This window comes from Aplidium turbinatum, chromosome 2, assembly GCF_918807975.1.
Source record: "Aplidium turbinatum chromosome 2, kaAplTurb1.1, whole genome shotgun sequence".
Classification (NCBI taxonomy): Eukaryota; Metazoa; Chordata; class Ascidiacea; order Aplousobranchia; family Polyclinidae; genus Aplidium; species Aplidium turbinatum.
In genome coordinates this window covers 38771176-38791213 of record NC_137473.1, presented here as the reverse complement: position 1 = coordinate 38791213, position 20038 = coordinate 38771176, and the positions used below count along the sequence as shown (strand labels likewise).

General features: G+C 37.4%; 1 protein-coding gene across 1 annotated transcript; it reads right to left on the bottom strand.

Annotated features, from left to right (window-relative positions):
* Window positions 1-2034: 2034 nt before the first annotated feature.
* Window positions 2035-12436, bottom strand: LOC145764964 (cAMP-dependent protein kinase type II-beta regulatory subunit-like). Its single transcript, XM_082576682.1, has 9 exons — window positions 12306-12436; window positions 11776-11814; window positions 9587-9720; window positions 8340-8446; window positions 7868-8027; window positions 7577-7678; window positions 5307-5453; window positions 4560-4686; window positions 2035-4072 (listed from the first exon to the last, which is right to left on the bottom strand). Exons 1-9 carry the CDS (start codon window positions 12373-12375, stop codon window positions 3933-3935), a joined length of 1026 nt encoding a protein of 341 aa, XP_082432808.1. The 5' UTR covers window positions 12376-12436; the 3' UTR covers window positions 2035-3932.
* Between the last annotated feature and the right edge of the window lie 7602 nt (window positions 12437-20038).

Sequence of the window (20038 nt, the reverse complement as noted above, 5' to 3'; positions counted from 1 at the left end):
CTGTGTACTGAATAATATTGGATAATTTATTTTGTATTAGATCTTTTGTGTTTATATGGTTTTGGTAGGCAATGGCTCAACTCACCTTGAGACTATGATCAACTCTCCTCGATCGGCGGGAGAGTTGAGCCAACTGACTTTTTTATTTCATCGACAAAATACACATATATGCAATGATGTTAGATTAATTTCCTTTTTTGTGAATGAAGGTGAATGGTTACCCTTCAGTTTACCAAACGAATTATTTGTGTAGGCCTAACCTAAAAATTTCGATAGATATTTACCAAAGTAGAAAAATCGGCTCAACTCTCCTGGGTCTCCCCTATATATAGTATTATACTATTCTTGCAACAGACGATATAAAAGTTTTCTTTCTCTCTCTCTCATTGCCCATTTTACGAACAAAATTATAACGGAAAATCGTAGGCAAATGTTAGCGAAGCTTAGGCTACGCCAGCCACCATGTAGCTCTCATCATTAGCACAATTACAGGCCAACGTTTTGTGGCTTGGCTGTCATAGGCCTACTTTTTCTGTTGGAAAGTGGCCTAAATGAAGGCTAGGTTTCCATAGTTTAACATGTTGTGATGCTTTTTTTTTCAAACTCCTCCTGTGAAATTTTTCTGCATAGCTACGCGACTAACGTCGGCTAAAAAGGCTATATGGAATACAGGTGTGGGCCGTAGTCTAACCCAAACAGCCACTGTAACCGATCCGTGCCCGATCTGGAAAAGATCTCGACCTGATAAGATGTCTGTCTTGGAATCCACTTAATTATATTTGCCTCGCAGATAAAAAGAATTGCCCACCTGTATGTTAGTGCTTTCTGCCAACTTTTGTCACAATGAAGAGATTATTATTTTATCGAAATCTCAGCTGCAGTGGGTATACTTGTTCATAATTCAACAAACTTTTGCTGTTGACTTGGCTTAGCAATCCTCAGCCAATTGTTGCATTCCTTCAAATAAATAAACTAATATTGTGATGCAATCGAATAAAAATTATATTGCCCATAATCTGGGTAGACAGCAGTCCTTACATGCAGCTGCATAGCGACGAGTGGGGTCAATGTTGTTTAACACATATTTTTTAGCACACACCACTTGTTCGGAAGCTGGTTGTCATAACTATCAGTTTCAAGAACTGTATTTGAATTCGATCAACTTGTTACGGACAATTTTTTAAATCAAACGTCACATAAAACCGTTCAGGTCTACTGAATCTTGGCGTCTGACGTAATGGACTATTGCTAGAAATTAGCAAAGATTGCATCACTGGTCACACCTGTTGAAACATTACCGTTAAACTGTGGTTAAATCTTGAATTATGAGATATGGTGTAAGCCAAAGCCAACAGGTGCTGGAATAGCTTCATAATGCTTATCATTATTACGTCACACAAGATGTTTACGTGCGTTTGGAAGATTGCAATCTATTCTCGTCATTTTAAAATTGTTGCTTGAAAAGTTGGTCGCATATTTAACTGTTTTGCTTAGTGCTTGCGAGCTAGACGAAATTTCCGTCTTTATCTCAGTAATTTGTATTGTAGTGACAAGTTTTAGTGGCGTACGGTGTTGCGTCGCAATTTCGACAGCCAGAGGCTATTTTTACAGAAATACAGTTCTTGAATAGACGTTTTCAGAAGAGTTTCTTTTCGGTCATTGCATACAGACAAACGGATCCGGTAATCTTATGTTACAATTTTCCCACGAAGAGATTATGGTTTACCGTTGTGACCACAACTTTACGGTCGTCGTTGCATATAAGCAGGGAAAAGTTTCAGGATGATCTCTTTCTCTCACCACAACTTCCCAACTTCCTTCAACTCGCATGTTTAATCTGGTGTGGTGTTTCATTGTATCGAGGCATTTGAGTTTCAAATAATCCTTTTTTTTTCTGTCACCAAACCAACCGCTGCTTCATTTCATTTATTAAAAACGTTTAATTCCTATAAATTTTTCTGCCATGATCAGAAATAAAAAGACATAAGCTGAAGCCTAACTGATAATATTGTAAACAGCCTCACAAATGCCTGCTCATAACCTATTTATTGACAAACACAAGTTACAATTACCACCGCTCTGCGAGAACTACGAAACGTTTCACTGTTGAAAAATTGCGTTATACCTAACAAAAGTTTGCTTTTACCCACAAGAAAAGAAAAGTAAGAAAAGTGACTTATTTTTAGTCTTGGAAATGAGTTGAAAACATTTACAACGATAATATTTATTAGCCTGCCTTATAGCTTGTAGGCCTAGTGTTTTTCAACATTACATGTAGGCTAAACGTTAAATTTTGAACATTTTTGATAAGCTACCGTACTGGATCTACGTTCTTTGGGTATGATTGAAAAATGTTATATTCGAAAACAAGAGGTTTGCACGTGATGCGGTAGAATGAAGTTATAAACTGCAAGATTACAAAAAGAGCAAGCGCTATTGTTTTTCGTGCAATATAAGAAAATTATTGCCATGAAGGCAAGTTATGCTACCGGAACTGCTTCATTTGATAACAAAATTTAAAGCATTTTTATCACGAGGTATAGCTAGCCTATCCAGTTAAGTGTTCTAAATGTAAGCCTATTAAAAACATGATTGGAGATTACACAGTGACAGGCTTCCACTCAAATCAAACATTCCCATCAATGTCTTGTTCAGTGACGTAGCCGTAGTTAGAAAATAATTTTAGTCTGGCGAAATCAACTGTTTGGAGAGCAAGCGTCATTCAATACGAATCGTAATGGTATTACAACGTCAGGGGCGTTGACAGGGGGGTCTAGGTGGTACTTTTGAACCCAGGCCCGGAATATTTTAGGGGCCATGATTTAAAATAACCCCCGCGACTTCAAATATTATCAAGATCTTAATATAATCAGATGTAAAGGAATTGTCACCAGAGATCAAAACAGCCATTTCAGCCGTCAGATGGTAAAGCACCGGGCCCCCTTCTGGGTACCGGGCCCACTTCAACTTTCTGGTGGTAAAATAGCCACTTCAGCCACTAAACAGTAAAATAAGAACTTAGTCTAGTATAGTTAGCCTAGCGATCTCCCTAACCACAAATATTTTCCGAAAGACGAATTTCAAAATAAACAGGCTAATATTTGTTCAAACTCAAAAACTGAAATGGCACAGGTAAGAAGATTGCTGTGCCTATTTTTGCTCTAAAAATTAGACCAAACCGCTTTTCAGATTGCAGCAATGAGAAAATGGTTGACCTATACGCCCAAACACCTTTCCCAAATCAAATTGAAAACTTTCTGACTGTCTGCACTAACTTTGCTGAAAATTCTCTTCTAGTGAGCCTAGAATGACCAGTGAAACATCAACGGAATCGAGAAATAATACTCTAGCGCCATGTGACAAATAAAAGTTCAAAAAAACAACCGCTAGATAGAGATAGTAAGTTTTGCGGTTCAAGAAATTTTAAGATTTCGCAAGATTTGTAAAATGACCATGCTTAAACGACATCAATAAAAGTTTGTACGCAACCTTTATATTCATAACATTGTCGATTAGGGGGCCCGAAAATAAATTGGTACCGGGCCCGAGAAATCCTGTCAACGGCCCTGTACAACGTAGTAGGCTAACTTATAATAAAACATTTTCTTGGAAACAAGATTAAATTTTTAGGGAGCGATTGTCTCCCCAAGCACTTCAGTGGCTACGTTCCTGGCCTTGTTAGGCCTACTTTATTATCTTCAAACTCTTTTAGGACAAGAAAGCTCATATGACAAAACCATTGCGGTATTACACAAAGCGAAGTGTAAAATCTAAACAGAAGGCCTAAATTGTAGTAGGCTACACCGTAGCCTGATAATTCCAATAATTAATACTGTATATTATAGACTATAGGCTATAACCAAATAATTCAACCAAGTACACAAACAGGTAAATGTATGACAACTTTCAACATATAGCCTACGTCACTATCACTATACGTGGTTAGTAACATTGCCACTCTCTTTTATTTGCTTATTGATCTCCGTTAATTGTTGCTTGTACAGAGGTACATTCCGCATCAGCAACTGCTTGCAGGGACCCAAGAGACGTTCAAAGGCGTGAACTCCCAACACTGCAAAGACAATCAAAAGTCAATATTGCGGGCAATAAGATACGGTAGTATAGTCTGCTGAGACGGAAGCTACATATAATGGACAATTGTCCACCAGCTGAAAACGTGGTTTAGCGGAGGAATTCATTAAACCAACAGCGTCTGTAGGTAAATTATCATTTCTCTGTAAACATAAATGTTGAAGCTATTTTCAGCCCAGTATATCATCGGACCGTGATATTTTACTCAAGCTGATGACCACTAGTAAGAATTTAGGTTAAAGTGAAAAAAGGCATTTAGGTTAAAGTGAAAAAAGGCAGGGAGCCAATCTACAGGGGGTCCTCACTTTCAAGCACATCATTAAGCGTTCCGTCTAGACACAGCTGCATGCTCAAGGTGAGCATCGATGCAAAGTATTTCCCTTCATATATAAGCTAGTTTAATTGAAAGACTACTTTACTTGAACTTTTTTTAAGTAAACCACATACAAGCATATTGTATAACCGACCTGCGCAAGAACACGATCCATCGGCAATAGCAGAAGCAGCTCTTCGTTGCTTTGTGATCAAAGCAAGTTCTCCAAAATATTTTCCTTTGCCGTACCGATTTAAGATCACCTCTCGGTCTGGATTATTCTATGGTAACATAAACAGACTGTTGTAAAACTTCAGATTGGTTATGTTTAATTGATCTTGCGTGTTCTTTGCAGTTTGCACAGTCGACCTGTTGGCTTCTGGCGTGATTCGCGAAGCTCTTGTTCACATTTCTCTTTGTCCACTTTTCCGTTGTGTTGTGGGGGTTGTAAAAAGTTTAGGTGCTTACTTTATGTTTATGTTTAGCTATGTTTTATAAAGCTTTTGTCATTGCAATGTTATTAAATAAAATATGTCCCAGACAAGTGCCAGTAGCTGATCTAGAATACAATTTGGGAGAGAGGACCAAAGTTTCAACAAAGTAAAATTTGTAAAACAAAATGTACAATATAACATTTGAAGTCCACAAAATAAATGCACCTTTCAGGTAAGTCTGTAGCTACGCACAAGCCGCCAAGATTCAACTTGCATACTCAAGTGAGAGATTACTTGTGTCGTGACGTCATTGCCATACTGCGTGACTCGTGACTCTAAGTCCCATACTGCCCCAGGTCAATATAAAAGAATCAAAACGACTTAAAAAACTATGCAGTAAGCCACTGTAGGTTTGATTAAAACATGTAACTCGAACTTTTTAACTTGACCGGACAAGATAAACTTACCGGATCGTCGCCTTTGCGTTTGACAATCACTTGTCCTTCGATAACGATGTAAAAGTAACGGGGGAAATCCCCTTGATGAAGGATGACTTCGCCGTTCTTGTAAATCATCGTTTTCATAACGTCAGCAACGCACGCGCGCTCTTGCTCCTGCAAGAAACAAACGAAAAATAAAGTGGCAATATTTGACTAGTTTTGTTGAACACAACTTATTCTTCTTCAGTTTAATACTCATTTAGATTGACAGAATTTGAGAACTGGCTTAGTCCAGCGCCAGCCATGGACAATTAACTGCTCAGTTGGGTTTTCCAATCTGGCCTGCCAGATGTTGAGATAAGTCAGTCCATCAATTTATATTTCTTCTTGGTTCTCGTATAAAGTGAACCCTACAAAAGGCACAAGCCGCCCCGTTAACTCTGTGATTAAGCACCCGACTTAAGATCACGCGGTGCTGGTTCGACTCTCGGGGTGTGCTCCTGTGCAACTCATTTCAGGACTGCTCTCCATTCAGCGGCACCTAGTGGATGAAATAATTCTCTGGCAACAACATTTCAACAATCGAAAGTTTCGCTTTGCCAATCTCGGTGAATAGCCCTGCGTCCAGGCCGTAGCCAGACCGCAGAGCAAGGAGTGCCAACTTATTTTAGGGGGGGGGGCCGAAAAAATCGAATCATTATAATTGTAGCTGTTGCTCGAGAATGTTAGGATTTTGCCAGAGGGGGGCAAAATTTTTTTCAGGGGGGCAAGGCCCCCTGGCCCCCGGCTGGCTACGGGCCTGCCTGCGTCAAAAGCCTCTGCAAGTACGCAAAACTACCAGGAATCCCCTATCAACTTTATCAGGCCGAGGATAAAAATTCAAAACCAACCAACTGCTAAATTCACACGCAATCATTTTGTCTTAATGTTGCCAGACGTTACAAAACAACTTTTCCTGTAACCGCTCCGAAAATTTTCCCGATTACAATTTTATTACATCAGTGCTTTTTCGTTACACATTATCATCCTTGAGTGGCTTCCAGGCATTTACAAAAGGTGTTCGTCCTCTTAAAAGGCGGCGTTTTCTTTATTCCAGTCCACATCTTTTCTTTCAAATTTTCCTTTCCAGGACCTCAAAACGTATTCCATTATTTATTTTACAACAACCTTTAAATTGCCCCATATTGGAGACAAAATTGCCCACAAAACTGATCTGTCTTGTAGTTTGGTTGGTATTTTCGTCGTGTTTAAGCATGCTGAAATAGTTGTGACTTTTCAAAGAGCAACACCCACGACCTATTTGAACTAAATAAAGCTGCAGGGCCAGCCTAGCAAAATTTCTAAACTCAAAAAGAGTAAGCCTTCCGATTCATGAAAGAGCTCATCTGGTGAAGTTGTGCAACTAAATGAACTCCAAATCTAAAAAAGTTGTGCTGTCGTGGTATGCCTATAGCAGCGTTAATAGCCTACTACATGCTAATTGACAATGTTACTTTATAGTTATTATTAGTGTTTGGTTCGCCAACCTTATCAAGCCTTTTTATGCGATTGTATTGAAACCTACATTCAAATCCTGAATATTCAGCGACTGCACTACACTGTACGCCACGGCATAAAATAATTGAATGGGATGGTCAGTAGCCTATACCCAAAGGAGTTATTGGGCAATGGCCTTCCCTTCTCAATTTTTTATAAGTAAATTTTGAGCTAATGATTTAGCCAAATTTCTTTGCCCTGTTTGCTATCATATTATTCGTTTTCATACACAATCTTTCCCAAATAGCTTTAAGTGTTCTGAATTCAAAAATTGGTATCATTAATGTACGATGGTGATCCTATGCTAATTATTTTAGCAAATTAGCGTTTCTCTAAAACAACAAAAATAGAAATGCTCTCCCTTTCAAGACAATTCTGCGTAGGCCTACGTCACCGGGGTTGGCAGGCCTACCATACTTTTTTAACGACAAGTGTCTTTACATTTAGACAAATTGCAATAAAATTTAAGCACTGAAGATTTGTTTCTTTAACAAACAAACAAATCACGTATTTTAGATAAACTACTAATTTACAGACCTAGACAATTCAACACCACAACACCAATGCTTTTTTCCAAACATATTTTCAGGGTTTTACGTTGTTTAAACAGAATTGTACGTTGCACAAATATAAAAAGTGTTGATTGTTTAGCAAAGACAAGAAAATAACATCTGTCATATCTGGAAAAAAGTCACATTCACAATTACCACCCCCGGGTGTTTATTCAGGCAACAGACTGCTAACCACGAACGTATACTTACAGTCAAAGTAGAAAGCAATGGAACAGATGCAAGGAATTCCTCGTACAGCTTCCTCTTTTTGGCAGTGTCTTTAACTACAATCCGGTTGAAAGTATGACGATCCTAGTTAAAAAAAAATTTCTAAGCGCAATCTAATAGGCTACCCATGGCCATGGGCTACCAAATTTAAAAGTAGGCTATCCACACATTACGGTTGAAAAAATCGAAGTGAGTTCGTTACAGCGAATTCCATTGATTAATAATGCACGATAATCCTTAACTTCTTTTTAATATCAAATATCTAATCCTCACTATGGCCCACAATAATCCGTCTGTGGCAGCGGTGATCGTGGCCTTTCGACGGCAATTGTACAACAGTGCGACTTCTCCAAATTCGCCTTTTCCGTCATAACTTCCTTTGTGTATCTGCTCCTTTGTTATCGGATCTTTGACAAAGATGTCGAAGTTTCCACTGCGAAGATAACACTTTTTTAACACAAACGAAAGTTACGTGAAAGGAAGTCATTCAGCTTCGATCGTTTTCGCTTATATTTTCAAACAAAGCGTTCACAGAAAATCCATAGCCTAGTCATCTTTAGATGGCCATGGCCTAGTCTATTTTACTTAGGCTAATGCTTATCTAAATTTCACACACTGCATTAAACTTCATTCATTTTTCCAACTATTGTTGCAATGAAAGTTTGTTTTTGCATTACACAAGTGAAAAATAAAATGAATGCATATCTAATAAAAGTAGGTCAATATAGCAACGGTCCAACAATGCCTTTCAATGACGTAGAAGTGATCGCCAGTGTCTCCTTCATTAATGACGCATTCGCCTGTCGTCACCTTGCGCTCTCTCATTGCGTCGATGACGTAGTTAATCTGTTCCTTGAAACACAAACATATTTCATGTGCAATATGGCAATAGCTACGACGGCAGTGACTTAAAAAAATCAATTGATCACCAAAGCATGCTTGTTCTTTTTGACGATCACAGTGATGGCCCCATAATGCCTGATTTTCGATGTAAAGGATGCGAAGAGTTCAGATTTTTGAAAATTTGAAACATCAGCTCAACCATTAATTTCAATGACCGCTGTCTTGCGTTTATTTGTGGTCGATTAAATTATAAGGCGGTTTTGCACCTGCACACACAATTTAAACGAGCAGTTAAATTTCTACAAAAATAAACATTTGTCTGACATTGCGTAACCATCCGTTATTCTGCTTTATTGATTTGCCGAAAAACTAGTCGTCTACAAAAGCTGCAAAGAACCGAGAATATTTTTAACGATGTGAGCAAGCACAGATTTCGAGGTCATGAACTCAGACAAGTTTTTCCTCTTGATTTCCAAGTAGGCTATACTAAACAAGCTGGTTATAAGCAGGACTGTGGGGTCGAAGTCGGAGGGGTTTTGGCGTGTCCACTGTCCGGAGTCGAAGCCGTTAAAAAAAGACCTGCTTGTAACGTTATATTCTCTTTCTTTTAAACATCTTATGTAACTCCATAACCTCTAGTAATCTAGTTTCTCTCCAACAAAGCGTTTTATCAATAAAATATTGTGTAGTAACGTCCTTAATTGAAACACTGCTTTGATCGTTAGATACTTAAGAACGCAATCGCCACCCTTTGCAGTATTAAGCCTTTGGTAAGATCTGATCTGGAAGTCTACAAGGTTAAGCAATATTGATAAAAAAGGTAAAATTATTTGTTTTCAAGCTACTCAGACTACCCAAATACAGAATAACTCCTCCATTTAATGATCGTGCTTACATAGACTACAAAGTATTTGTTCAAACAAAAACATCACTGAAGTCCAAAAAAACGTTCATGTATTGGAAAATAATTGTTAACATTTTTGGAAAGCAAAACCACCAGCTCCCTAAAAAGATAAACTGTCGACTTTTCAGAATACGTTTTCTTAAAATGTTTAGAGACGAAGCCATGATGGCTACATTTTGTTTTAAGTCACTGTTGGTCTGAGACGTGCAAAAACACAATGTGAGGTGCCGAATATTGATACTTACTACATCCAAGCCAGAAAGCAAGATTTTCGATTTAATGATTTTGTTCAAGTTTTCTCTTTGCTTCTCACCCTTAGGGAATACCACCCTCTCGTCATCCACGAGGTCAGTTGAAGGATCAATGCGTTCTCCTAACACTTTTAATAAAAATGAATGAATTTATATATTACCTTATTACCAGTGGCGTATGGTGGCCATTCTTTGGCTGTTTACTTTTTTCAGCAAGCTTTAAACACACACGCCAGCAGTGGCGTACGCAGGATTTTCTCAAGGGGGGGGCCATTGAGAGTAGCGTAGCTAGGAATTTTGAAAGGTTTTTTTTTGACGACTGGCGGGCAAAGCCCGTCGGCGCTTTCTCTTAAGAGGACACCCAGCGGCGGGGGGTCTGGGGGGCCTCCCCCAAAAGATTTTGAAAAATTACTTTGAATTTGGTGCATTCTGAGAGCATTTTCAACAAAAATGTGGGTATGAATATTCCTGTAAAATGGTGCTGTCAGGTGGCATAGCAAAAGGATAAGATCATGTTTTCTTCGGCATTTTTCGGAAATAAAGCTAAGTCTCAATGTTTTGTTGTTGTTAGTTCCTGGCTGAGATGTTTGAATGTTTGGTATTGGCAAAACTCGCTCTTTTAATGCAGTTTTGTTTAAAATTAGGCAAGAAAGCATCATTCTCAATATCGTGACGTCACACGCGTGCCAAAGTGGGGTTGTAACCCCCAACCCCCCCTCCTTTGGCTACGCCACTGGCCATTGATATCCCAGACGTCTTCATGATATCCCAGTATGGGTTTAGTTTAGACTTTATCCATTTCTCTCTCACTAATCACTATAATAGGCTTACAGAACACTATGCTACATTGGCATACCTAGGGTGGGGTAGGTGGATTGGGCCATGTATTTCGCATTGGCTTAGTCTATAAAACAACATTGTTACAGTGATTGCTTTGACAAAGCAATGCAAAGCATATTAAATACCTTAATCTACGTCGTTAACTACTAAACCATTTTTAAGGGGGGGGGGGGGGCATGGCCCAATGGCTCCCCCTGCGTAGGCCACTGCACGCCAGGTTTGCAGTTTGCTTAATGCTGCTGTTCAGATCATAGCAAAATAAACTGATGTCACATGAGAGTCACTGTGCAAATTAAGCATGTGTTTGAAATTAAACAAAATGTGAATACCCAAAAAATGGTCACCGTGCGCCACTGCCTATTACATAGAATAAATGCGGATGCAGCAAATAAAATGGCAGTCGTCTTCAAGAATTTTTTTAGGAAATAAATCCATTCGAAACAATATATTTTTAGAATAAAAAGAAAACTGCTAATGCAACACAAGCTATATAAGAAGATGTTTAAAGTCAAACTAGGCCTACTAGTAGCCTACTCTGAAAGTCTAGTGATTTTCTAAAATTAACCAAAGGGCCTCAATAGGCTATATTCGACGAGTTGAAAAGGTTTACGCAGTAACAACAAACTGTATTCTTTTTTGTTCATCTGGGTCTCTGGATTCAGAAACATGCAGATGTAGAACAGAATTACTGCACTTTTGGCCTGTTTTTTTTAATGTTGCTTCTCAAACAACTTTTGTTGTTTGTAAATTTCCATATCCTCAAGTGTAGACATATTGAATTGTTGCTGAATTCTTTGATTAAATTACCGTTGCAAATAATTGTTTCAAAGTTGTTCGAAAAAAAAAACAGCATCTTGCAAACACGGCTTTTAAATTGAAGCTTATTAAAAATCAAATCTTGTCAAAATTGCCTTACACTACCTTGTTTTGAGATGTTCTTATCAAAGGGACCTACGTTTGTCTGAAACTAAACTTTGTTTCCCTCCGAATGAAGAATTTTGTGACAACCAAATAAAATTACCTTAAGACAGTGGAACACTCCTGCTGGTTACCCAAATAATATGTATGAGGGAATGTGCCTCATGAGGTCGGATGTTTGTTTATGTTGAATGATGAAGCTTAGTGTAAGTTTCTGAGACAATCGTTAGCATACCAAGGGCGGGAGGATATTTTAGGCCTGGTACCGATAAGATCTTTGGGCCCCAAATCAAGACAGTTATAAGAAAAACGCACTGTATCCAAAGAATATGAGATAGTTTCTTTATATTTTCGGGCCCTTAAAATTATTCCGGGCCCCAGTCCAAAAGTACCCCTACACCCCATGTCAACGCTACTGAGCATACCTGAAGACCTTCTGAGGAATTTGAATTTCTTGTCTTCTTCTGCAAAAAATAATAAAAATAAGAATAAGAAATATAATAATAAAATAGGAAAAAAGAAAAATAAGAAAAAAAAATAAAACAAAAATTTACGTAGCTTAACCGAGTAGCCTATCAGCTAGACGTCAGCGCACAAATTCTCCAAACCCAAAAGCTATAATAATTGCCTAATAGATTAGAGATTGTGGTTTACCTATGTATCTACCGCAATGTTTACGTACTCTACTTACAGTAGATTGTTGCGGTCGTGTTTGACCATACACTATAAATACATAGTGATAAGTTATTCACTAAAATGGGGTTACATAAAATAACCTAAAAACTATTGTAAAACAAAACCATAACAAAATTCGAAATCGTATAAAAATTTCATTAGCTATTTCTTGTTGTTGTGAACAAGTCAAGTGCGATTGTGCATGGATTATAAAATCAATGATGTAGTTTTGATTTGTTTTTTGCTTAAGGTAAATATCTTTTGTAAATATGTCACTTACCCGCATCAATATCTTCTACACCGTAATCCGTATCACTTGTGTCATAATCGCTTAAAGAATCGTCTCTCATCCCTTCAGCTAAATCACAAAAGTACGCCTTTGCGTATTCTACGAGGGTGTGCGGCAGTATGTTCAGAACTCTAACCACAAAGTTCTGCGTTAAAAAGTTGAATTACTGGATTGCAGCTCAGTAGTTATACACAATAAAGAAGTCTTTTATAGCACAAGCTAGTTCCATGACACACTCATCGAGGAACGCACACATTTCAGATTCGCAAATGAGCTCACGAATGGCTCACGCTTTGACTTATTACAAATGGTGGAGTTGATATATTCATGGAAAGTACAAATTTTAGTTAAAACATTTTTTAAATTGCTAATTTTTGATAAAAAATACACGCTATTAGCAAATAAGTACGATAGCACGTAATAAACATTTAGCAACAATCCTAGCGGTCAGTGGGAAATGGTAAATGAAGTACTAAACGAAGTAAATGAAGTAGTAAACGAAGTAGGACCAGAGGTCTTGCAGTTCGCTAAGGGTAGCTCTAAAACTAGAAATACGGTAGCTATGATGTTTTTTGTCGTAACACTACATTAGGCCATTGTTACGGCCAATCTCTGTACAAATCAAACGTCATATAAAACCGTTCAAGTCTACTGAATATTACGTCATGGAACTTGCTAAAGCATGTGCCAAAATTGCACCAGCGTTCATAAGAATTGTGTCAAGCCTGTTTGGGCCTGTTTGGGCCTGTTTAAACAGGAAATATTACATCAGCTTTAAACACCTGTTGGAATGACTTCATAATTGTCTTTCATTATTGCGTCACAGTACTGCATACGTGAATTTGAGATATTGCTATCTATTCTGGTCATTCGTAAAATGATTGTTTGAAAGTTGGCCGCACATTTAACTGTTGGCTTAGTGCTTGCTAGCTGGACAAAGGTTCCGTCTTTTATCCAAGTAATCTGTTCTGTAGTGACAGTTTTCAGTGGTGTACGCGTTGCACCCCCTCGTGTTCGGTAGCCGTGGGCTAATTTTTACAGAAATACACTTTTTGAAAAGAAGTTCAAGTGTGTGTTTCTTCGGTCATTATATGCAGACGAAAGGATCCGGGAACTTTAAGTTACAATTTTCCCACGAAGAAATTATGGTTTACCGCTGTGACCAGCCATGTGAAAGTGGTATAATCTTAGTGCTATCTAGTGATCTTTCACACTCAAACCTGGAGCATCTCGTAAAGTCCATCACGTACACGCAATTGAGATGTCATTCTTATGTGAAATAAAAGTTTACTAAAGAAAACAATAAGCTTGAGATGTGCACTGTCTTTCAGTTGATAAAGCCAAACGTTTGCATAGATATTTTTAAGAAACGTACTTTTTCAAGTTTCCAGTCAACCTTATAAAGTACCTAATAACAAAGTTACATTTTCTTTCACTTAAAATCACTGAGATAGTGAGATTTTAAAATTTTGTTTACTTTCATTGAAATTTTCTTTTAAAAGAGCGTACATGACGATGGTTACTTTGTAAGCTACATATTGATGTAGTTCAACAAACATAAATTTCAGATGTGCTAAACTTCAGAAAATCTATAGGTTGTCATCTCAAGTTTTAACAGGTTATTTAGTGGTTTCTAATGGGCAATAGTTGCAGAAAAATCTTGCTTAGCAAAGTAAGCCTAACTCCTAAAGCAATGGTTCCAAAAATTGCTTTAGCCGTTTGTCCTTTATCATCATAAGTAAATAAAATCAGTTAGGTTCGAAAACTTGTATAATTTATTGATAAAGCTTTTGCCACAATAAAGACCGCTTCTTCAGTATCCGGAAAAGCACAAGCAAGTTAAAACACAAAGTTAACTCATCAATGAAATCTACTGTGGCCTAAAAACCTGACTGATTTTATATTCTTATTATGTTCAATCGTTTAAAAAACGGATCCTTCTATAACTTTTCATCTTCAATAACATCGAGAAACCGGAACAGAGGTTGAGAGACATTAGCGTCCATTTCAGTCTTTATCATCGTCTGGAAAATAGCGGTTAACTATTTCGTTCCGCATGCGCTCAGCACTCTCCAAACTTCTATTGGAATATCGTCTATTCCAGCTGCTTTTTCTCGTTTCTTTTTCTGTAAGGCATTTGTTAACTTCCCTGTCTTGACCTTAGTCACATCTTCATCCGTTGCTCGCTACGTGCTTCTGTGCTTGCCGTAACTATCCAGTTTTTCTATCAATTTTTCACAAAGACCTATGAAAATTAATCGATGAGAAGCACTCAAGGACGTTGCATGCCAAAAAGAATGACCAGAGCATTTCACTGCTTTAATCATTTCAACATAAATTCGCCAACGTCGATTCAATGTAAAAATGACAGATTTTGGCTAACTGAAAAGAGACTTGCATTTGCGGAGCTGATGAAACAGCATAAAAGAATATTCTAAAAGCTCTACCTATAAACACATGCAATAGATTCAACATTTCAATACGTAAATTTGATGTAAAGCTTTCCTTTAAACCTGAATAGGCAGCAAATCAGTCGATAGGCGTTGTAGCCATTCAACAGGGCTGATTTACACCATCAGTGTAAAATAAACTATGACTGTTTTATCGATAGAATTGTTCACGCATTGGCCTATGCGCATTGCGCAGCATTTCGATTATGAAAGTTGGAAATAATAATTTCTTTAACTGGAGCATAAATGTTTGAAAAGGGAAGCGCTTTTAGCATTTACTTATGTTGGTAAGCCAAACCTTTACATATTGGGGGTCCAGGGGGTACTTTTGGACCAAAGCGCTGGATGATTTTAGCTCCAATCCTAAAATCTGTTTTTTGACGTTAACATACAGTTTCAGCAGACAATGATTTGATCTTGTTACAGACAGTGGCGGTTGTAGGGAGTTTGGGGCAATAACATATCCAGGAAATATTTTTGGAGCACCAAAGTTTCAATAAAAATTGACGATACAAAATTTGAGATCCAAAAATGGTAAATGGCAGTTGGAATTCTAGAATCTTGCAATTATTCTGCTTGCTGCTTATCACAACGATATTGCAACATAATGAGCATAATTTTTTTTTCTGTGCTTTTTATGATTTATTGTACCTTTGTACAAGTAGCCTAACAAAAATTTCAAAAATTTATTCGACTTCTTTCTCACTTTTACGACATTTTTTCTTCGAACTAGTTTTGACGCCTCCCAACATATTCTTTTATGAAATGGCTTTCGCGGCTCACAGGCAACCTAGCCTCGCTCTTTACTTATTCTACAATTTTCTTGCAATTAAGGGCTGACTGATGCTGCTTGGACCAAATTCAATCCCTTTGCGGCCACGGTTTGAGAAATGCTGCTCCATAGCCTAATGCACAAAACTTACCCATACCTTCATTACCATAAAAAAAGGTTTTGATTGTTCATAATGCTAGTTGAGGGAAAATTTCTACTTCAGAATATTGTTTTTGTTTAATTTTTTCTCACGTTTTGAAATGCAATGACCAAACTCTTACTTCTTAAATGTGTTGCTAATTTGAAACACGCCTACGACGTGACAAGTGCGAACGGATAGATTTAAATATTGTAAAACACAGCAAATTTACATGCTTTGCTTTGTTTCGAGGGGTGGGGCGCGTGAGCAAGTGCTTCCCCCGTAAATCTGCTACTGGTTTGTGGCTTCTCAAAGTCGTTGCGGTCCCAAAATTACATAGCTAAACAGCATAGTATTTATCACAAAATATTAGATGAACAAAAAATCGATTAAGTTACTATTAACAAATGTTTATGACAGCATGTTTCTACAATGGTAGAGCTTCCAGTTGAAGTATCTTAGTTTTCAGCTATTTACATCAAGCTAAAATGCAGTCTATAATTTCAGTTGTGTGTGTGATGCAAACCAAACGCGGACAAGGCTACATCGTTCTGTCGATCGTCGGACTACCCGGCCTGCGACAACTCAGCAAGTGCTTCAACTCAGCAATTCAGCTACTGCTAAGTCAGCAAATGAGATTTACGTGCTCACGTCGGACTTGCTTGGTTATCGCATCCCAAACGGAATTTGCTGACTTGTGACATGCTAAGTTACGGCTTGCTCAGTTGTCACTTATTCAGTTTTATTATTTATCAACTTTAGCAACTTGCTAAAATGTTGCCAGCTCACTTGTCACTTGCTCAGTTGTCACTTGCTCAGTTGTCGCTTGCTCAGTTCACAATTACTGCCGACTTGTAGGAGACTCCGTTCTGTCAACCAAACATAGGTTGAGAAGGGCTGGGAAACTTAAATCATGCAAACCAAACTCCGATTAAAGGTAACATACTTTATATGTGCGGCTGATGATAATAGGGTTTAAATTTTAAAAGGATCATTGTCTTCCACTATTTCACAGCCTAGTAGGCCACTAGATCATAAATGGATCAATTTTAAAACCATACTCAGAGACAGGTATGTGTTTCAACTTTCAAACAAACAACGTTTGGTCTGCATCAGTCGCGTATATTCAGGGTGTTCAAGGTGTGCACTGAACACCCCAAGAAATCCAGAAAAAAAGAAAATTTCCATCGGTTGTCGATGTTCTTTACTTTCATGATATTCTAACATCTTGCTGCATGCTGATTGCTTTCTTTTCAATTGCAAAACTCGTCCCCTTCTAATTTTAATACTCCAACGTTTGAGGTCATTGCCTTCAGGGGCGTTGACAGGGGGGTCTAGGTGGTACTTTTGGACCCGGGCCCGGAATATTTGAGGGGCCCGGATTTTAAAAATTCCCCGCGACTTCAAACATAATCAAGATCTTAATATAATCAGATCTGAAGGAATTGCCATCAGAGGTTAAAACTGCTATTTTAGCCGTCAGATGGTAAAGTACTGGGCCCCTTCTGGGTACTGGGCCCACCATCTCAGGGGGCCTACTAGTAATAGACTTTTGCGTGTCAGTGACAACATGTTTTTTAGCTGCTAAAGTTTACTGTGTGTACTTCCATTGAGAAGATAATTTAGGTCCGGTACCAATGAGATGCTGGGCCTGGGCCCTTATATCAAAATATCTCTAAAATCACCACATTATCTTGGTCGTTATTTTGTGATAGAATTTCAGGGGGCCCACCGGTAATTGACTTTTGCGTTTCAGTAACAATCTGTTTTTTAGTTGTTAAAGTTTACTGCGTGTAGCCTACTTGTTCATTGACAAGATAATTTAGGCCCGGTACCAATGAGATGCTGGGCCCTTATACCAAAACATCTCTAAAAACCACATTATCTTAAGTTAAAATGTGACAACATTAGTAAAATTACCTGCATTTGAAATAAAACAGGTTGGTTGCAATTGAATACTTGAAATCAAGACAGGCCCAATTCCTACAAAGGTGTGTTTAAGATAAATGTGTTTTAATTATTTTGGTTGTTTATTTTTTCGTATTTTGTGGTAAAACTTTGGAATTGGCAACTGTTGAACTGAAACCGCTTTATACACTGGTAGTGGTAGGGTCACCATACTTTGTGTACTACTGTTATAGGTTAAACCACGAAGTAGACAGCTCATTTTAAAATGATTGTCATAAATGGGCAAATTATATAAGACATTTGCATAACTTAATTGCAATGCCTTGTCTAAATTTTGCAAAAGCATAGATTGAAACCTTTCTTTAGCATAAGGTGAAAGCGTTCATGTTTTGTAGGTTAGCTTCTCGTTAGCATAAACTTTAAGAGTCAGGTACGTTTGATTTTGAAGTCTGTCAATAAGTAAACAAGACACATGAAATACTTTTTGTAATACTGGACTAGCTTAAAGTATGGTTGGTCTATTGATATCCCATTTAACAATAAAATATTTTTTCTACATCTACCGGTATAACTTGCAAGGTAAAAGTATTTTTTGAAGTGTCAGAAGCTGCATTAAGGCTGTTGCACTTTTAGCTTAACGTTTTGGTTTTACAGGGTGTTTTGTTTTCTCAAGCTTTACTTCAAAGTGAATGTTACTGGTTTACAACCGGTAATCTAGTTCTAGAATGGTGTAACCTTGCTATGTACCAAGATTTCATTCAGCATTTCATAAAGAAGATGTCTTGTTTGAACTACCGACATTCTTGCTTTGAACATTTCAGATAAACAAAACTCTCAAAGAAGAATTCTTTGAAATGGCTGAACATGGAGGTTTGTCAGAACCTAGCAAACTTTGCTTTGCCGTTATTGCAATTGGAATACATTCGTTTACTATGATTAGCAATGGTGCAGACGTGCTGTAAAAGTTTTGCAGATGTTCCAAACAAGGGAATGTTTTTCTCAAAGCTCTTTGCATAGTTTTTTTTTTCAAAGTTATGTTGAGCCAAATGTTAAACCTTGAATGTACCAGAAACCGTAAAGCATTTAATGCCATCTTTACCCATGTCTTTAATTGCTGTGGTAAGAACCAGATAAAGTGATCAGCAGGCCACAAGCTTAAGAATGACCACCAAAAGTAAGACAAACAATTCAAAAACTGACCTCAAAGTCAAAGGTCAGCAAGTAATAAGCGAACATTGAGTAGTGTAATAGGTAATATAATCAATTAACCTGCCTTTAACTGTAGGCCATAAAAATGTTTGTCTTATTTGTAGCCTATTCTATTTGTGCAGTCATATTTTGTTTATTGCTAAAAAATTGTGAACAGTAAACAAAATAGCATTTCTCATAGATTAATTAGCATTTCATTTTTGCATTTACAATCCCGCAATTATAAATATCCCTGACTTTACAGAGGTAGCTATCAGCAAGTGTAACCAGCATATTACATTTAGATACCAGTATAATAAGTATTTTATGACAGTTGCCAGTGTTTTGTTTGTGATTTCAAATCGTTGCTGCTTTATGTTTCATTTCTTTCATTTCAAGCAAAGATGAAGCTATAACTTGATAGACCTGTGTTTACTATTAGTTATATTTCTGCTGTGTTCTGTACACTGCTGGGTTGATGATTGTTTATGAAGTTATAAAAGTTTAACTAGGTAGTAGTTAGCCGGTATTGTGCAGTAAGCATTATAACATTTCATTAAGCACCAGTAACCTATGAAGGCTTTCTGAGTACTGCAAAGTTGTCAGTGAGTGATGAAGCTGTTAGACCTTACCTAGAAACCTATTAACTAGTGTTACACTGTAAATATTGCTCCGCTTTCTTAAAGATCATAGTAATTTTCTTATGTATGCTGTGATTCCTGTGAAGTAGTTGCAACATGTGATGAAGTGATTAAACTTCATCTACATAAGTCAGCACTCATGCACCATTTCAATAACAACTGTTTTTAGCATGACCAATGGTGTTTGCATATGAAAAAATAATTACATGTAGAAAAGTTAATTCAACAGTTAGATTACAGCAACTGCTGCTCATAATAATTGTGCTTCTTAAATTCAACAACCACAATGTTCCAAAAATAAAGCAATTAATAAAAAAAATGTTTTAGTGAAATATAGCATGATTAACAACAGGTTTCTAATAATAGTGTATCTTGTGTGAGTAGGCCTAGTTAATAAACCATGTACGCCATTCTGTGCTGTTATGGATTAACACTGTTCTGTTGTGAATTGAAAGTATATCACCAGATTGGTAAACTATTGTTTTTATCATACTTAAGTTCCTGATTATGCACATTTGAGTACACTTGAGTTTTCATGTTAGCATTTTGATTGGGTACTTGTTAGCTTTTTGAAAGTATTGTATAGGTGAGTGGTTTAATCAATCAATCACTGGTTTATTTTTTTT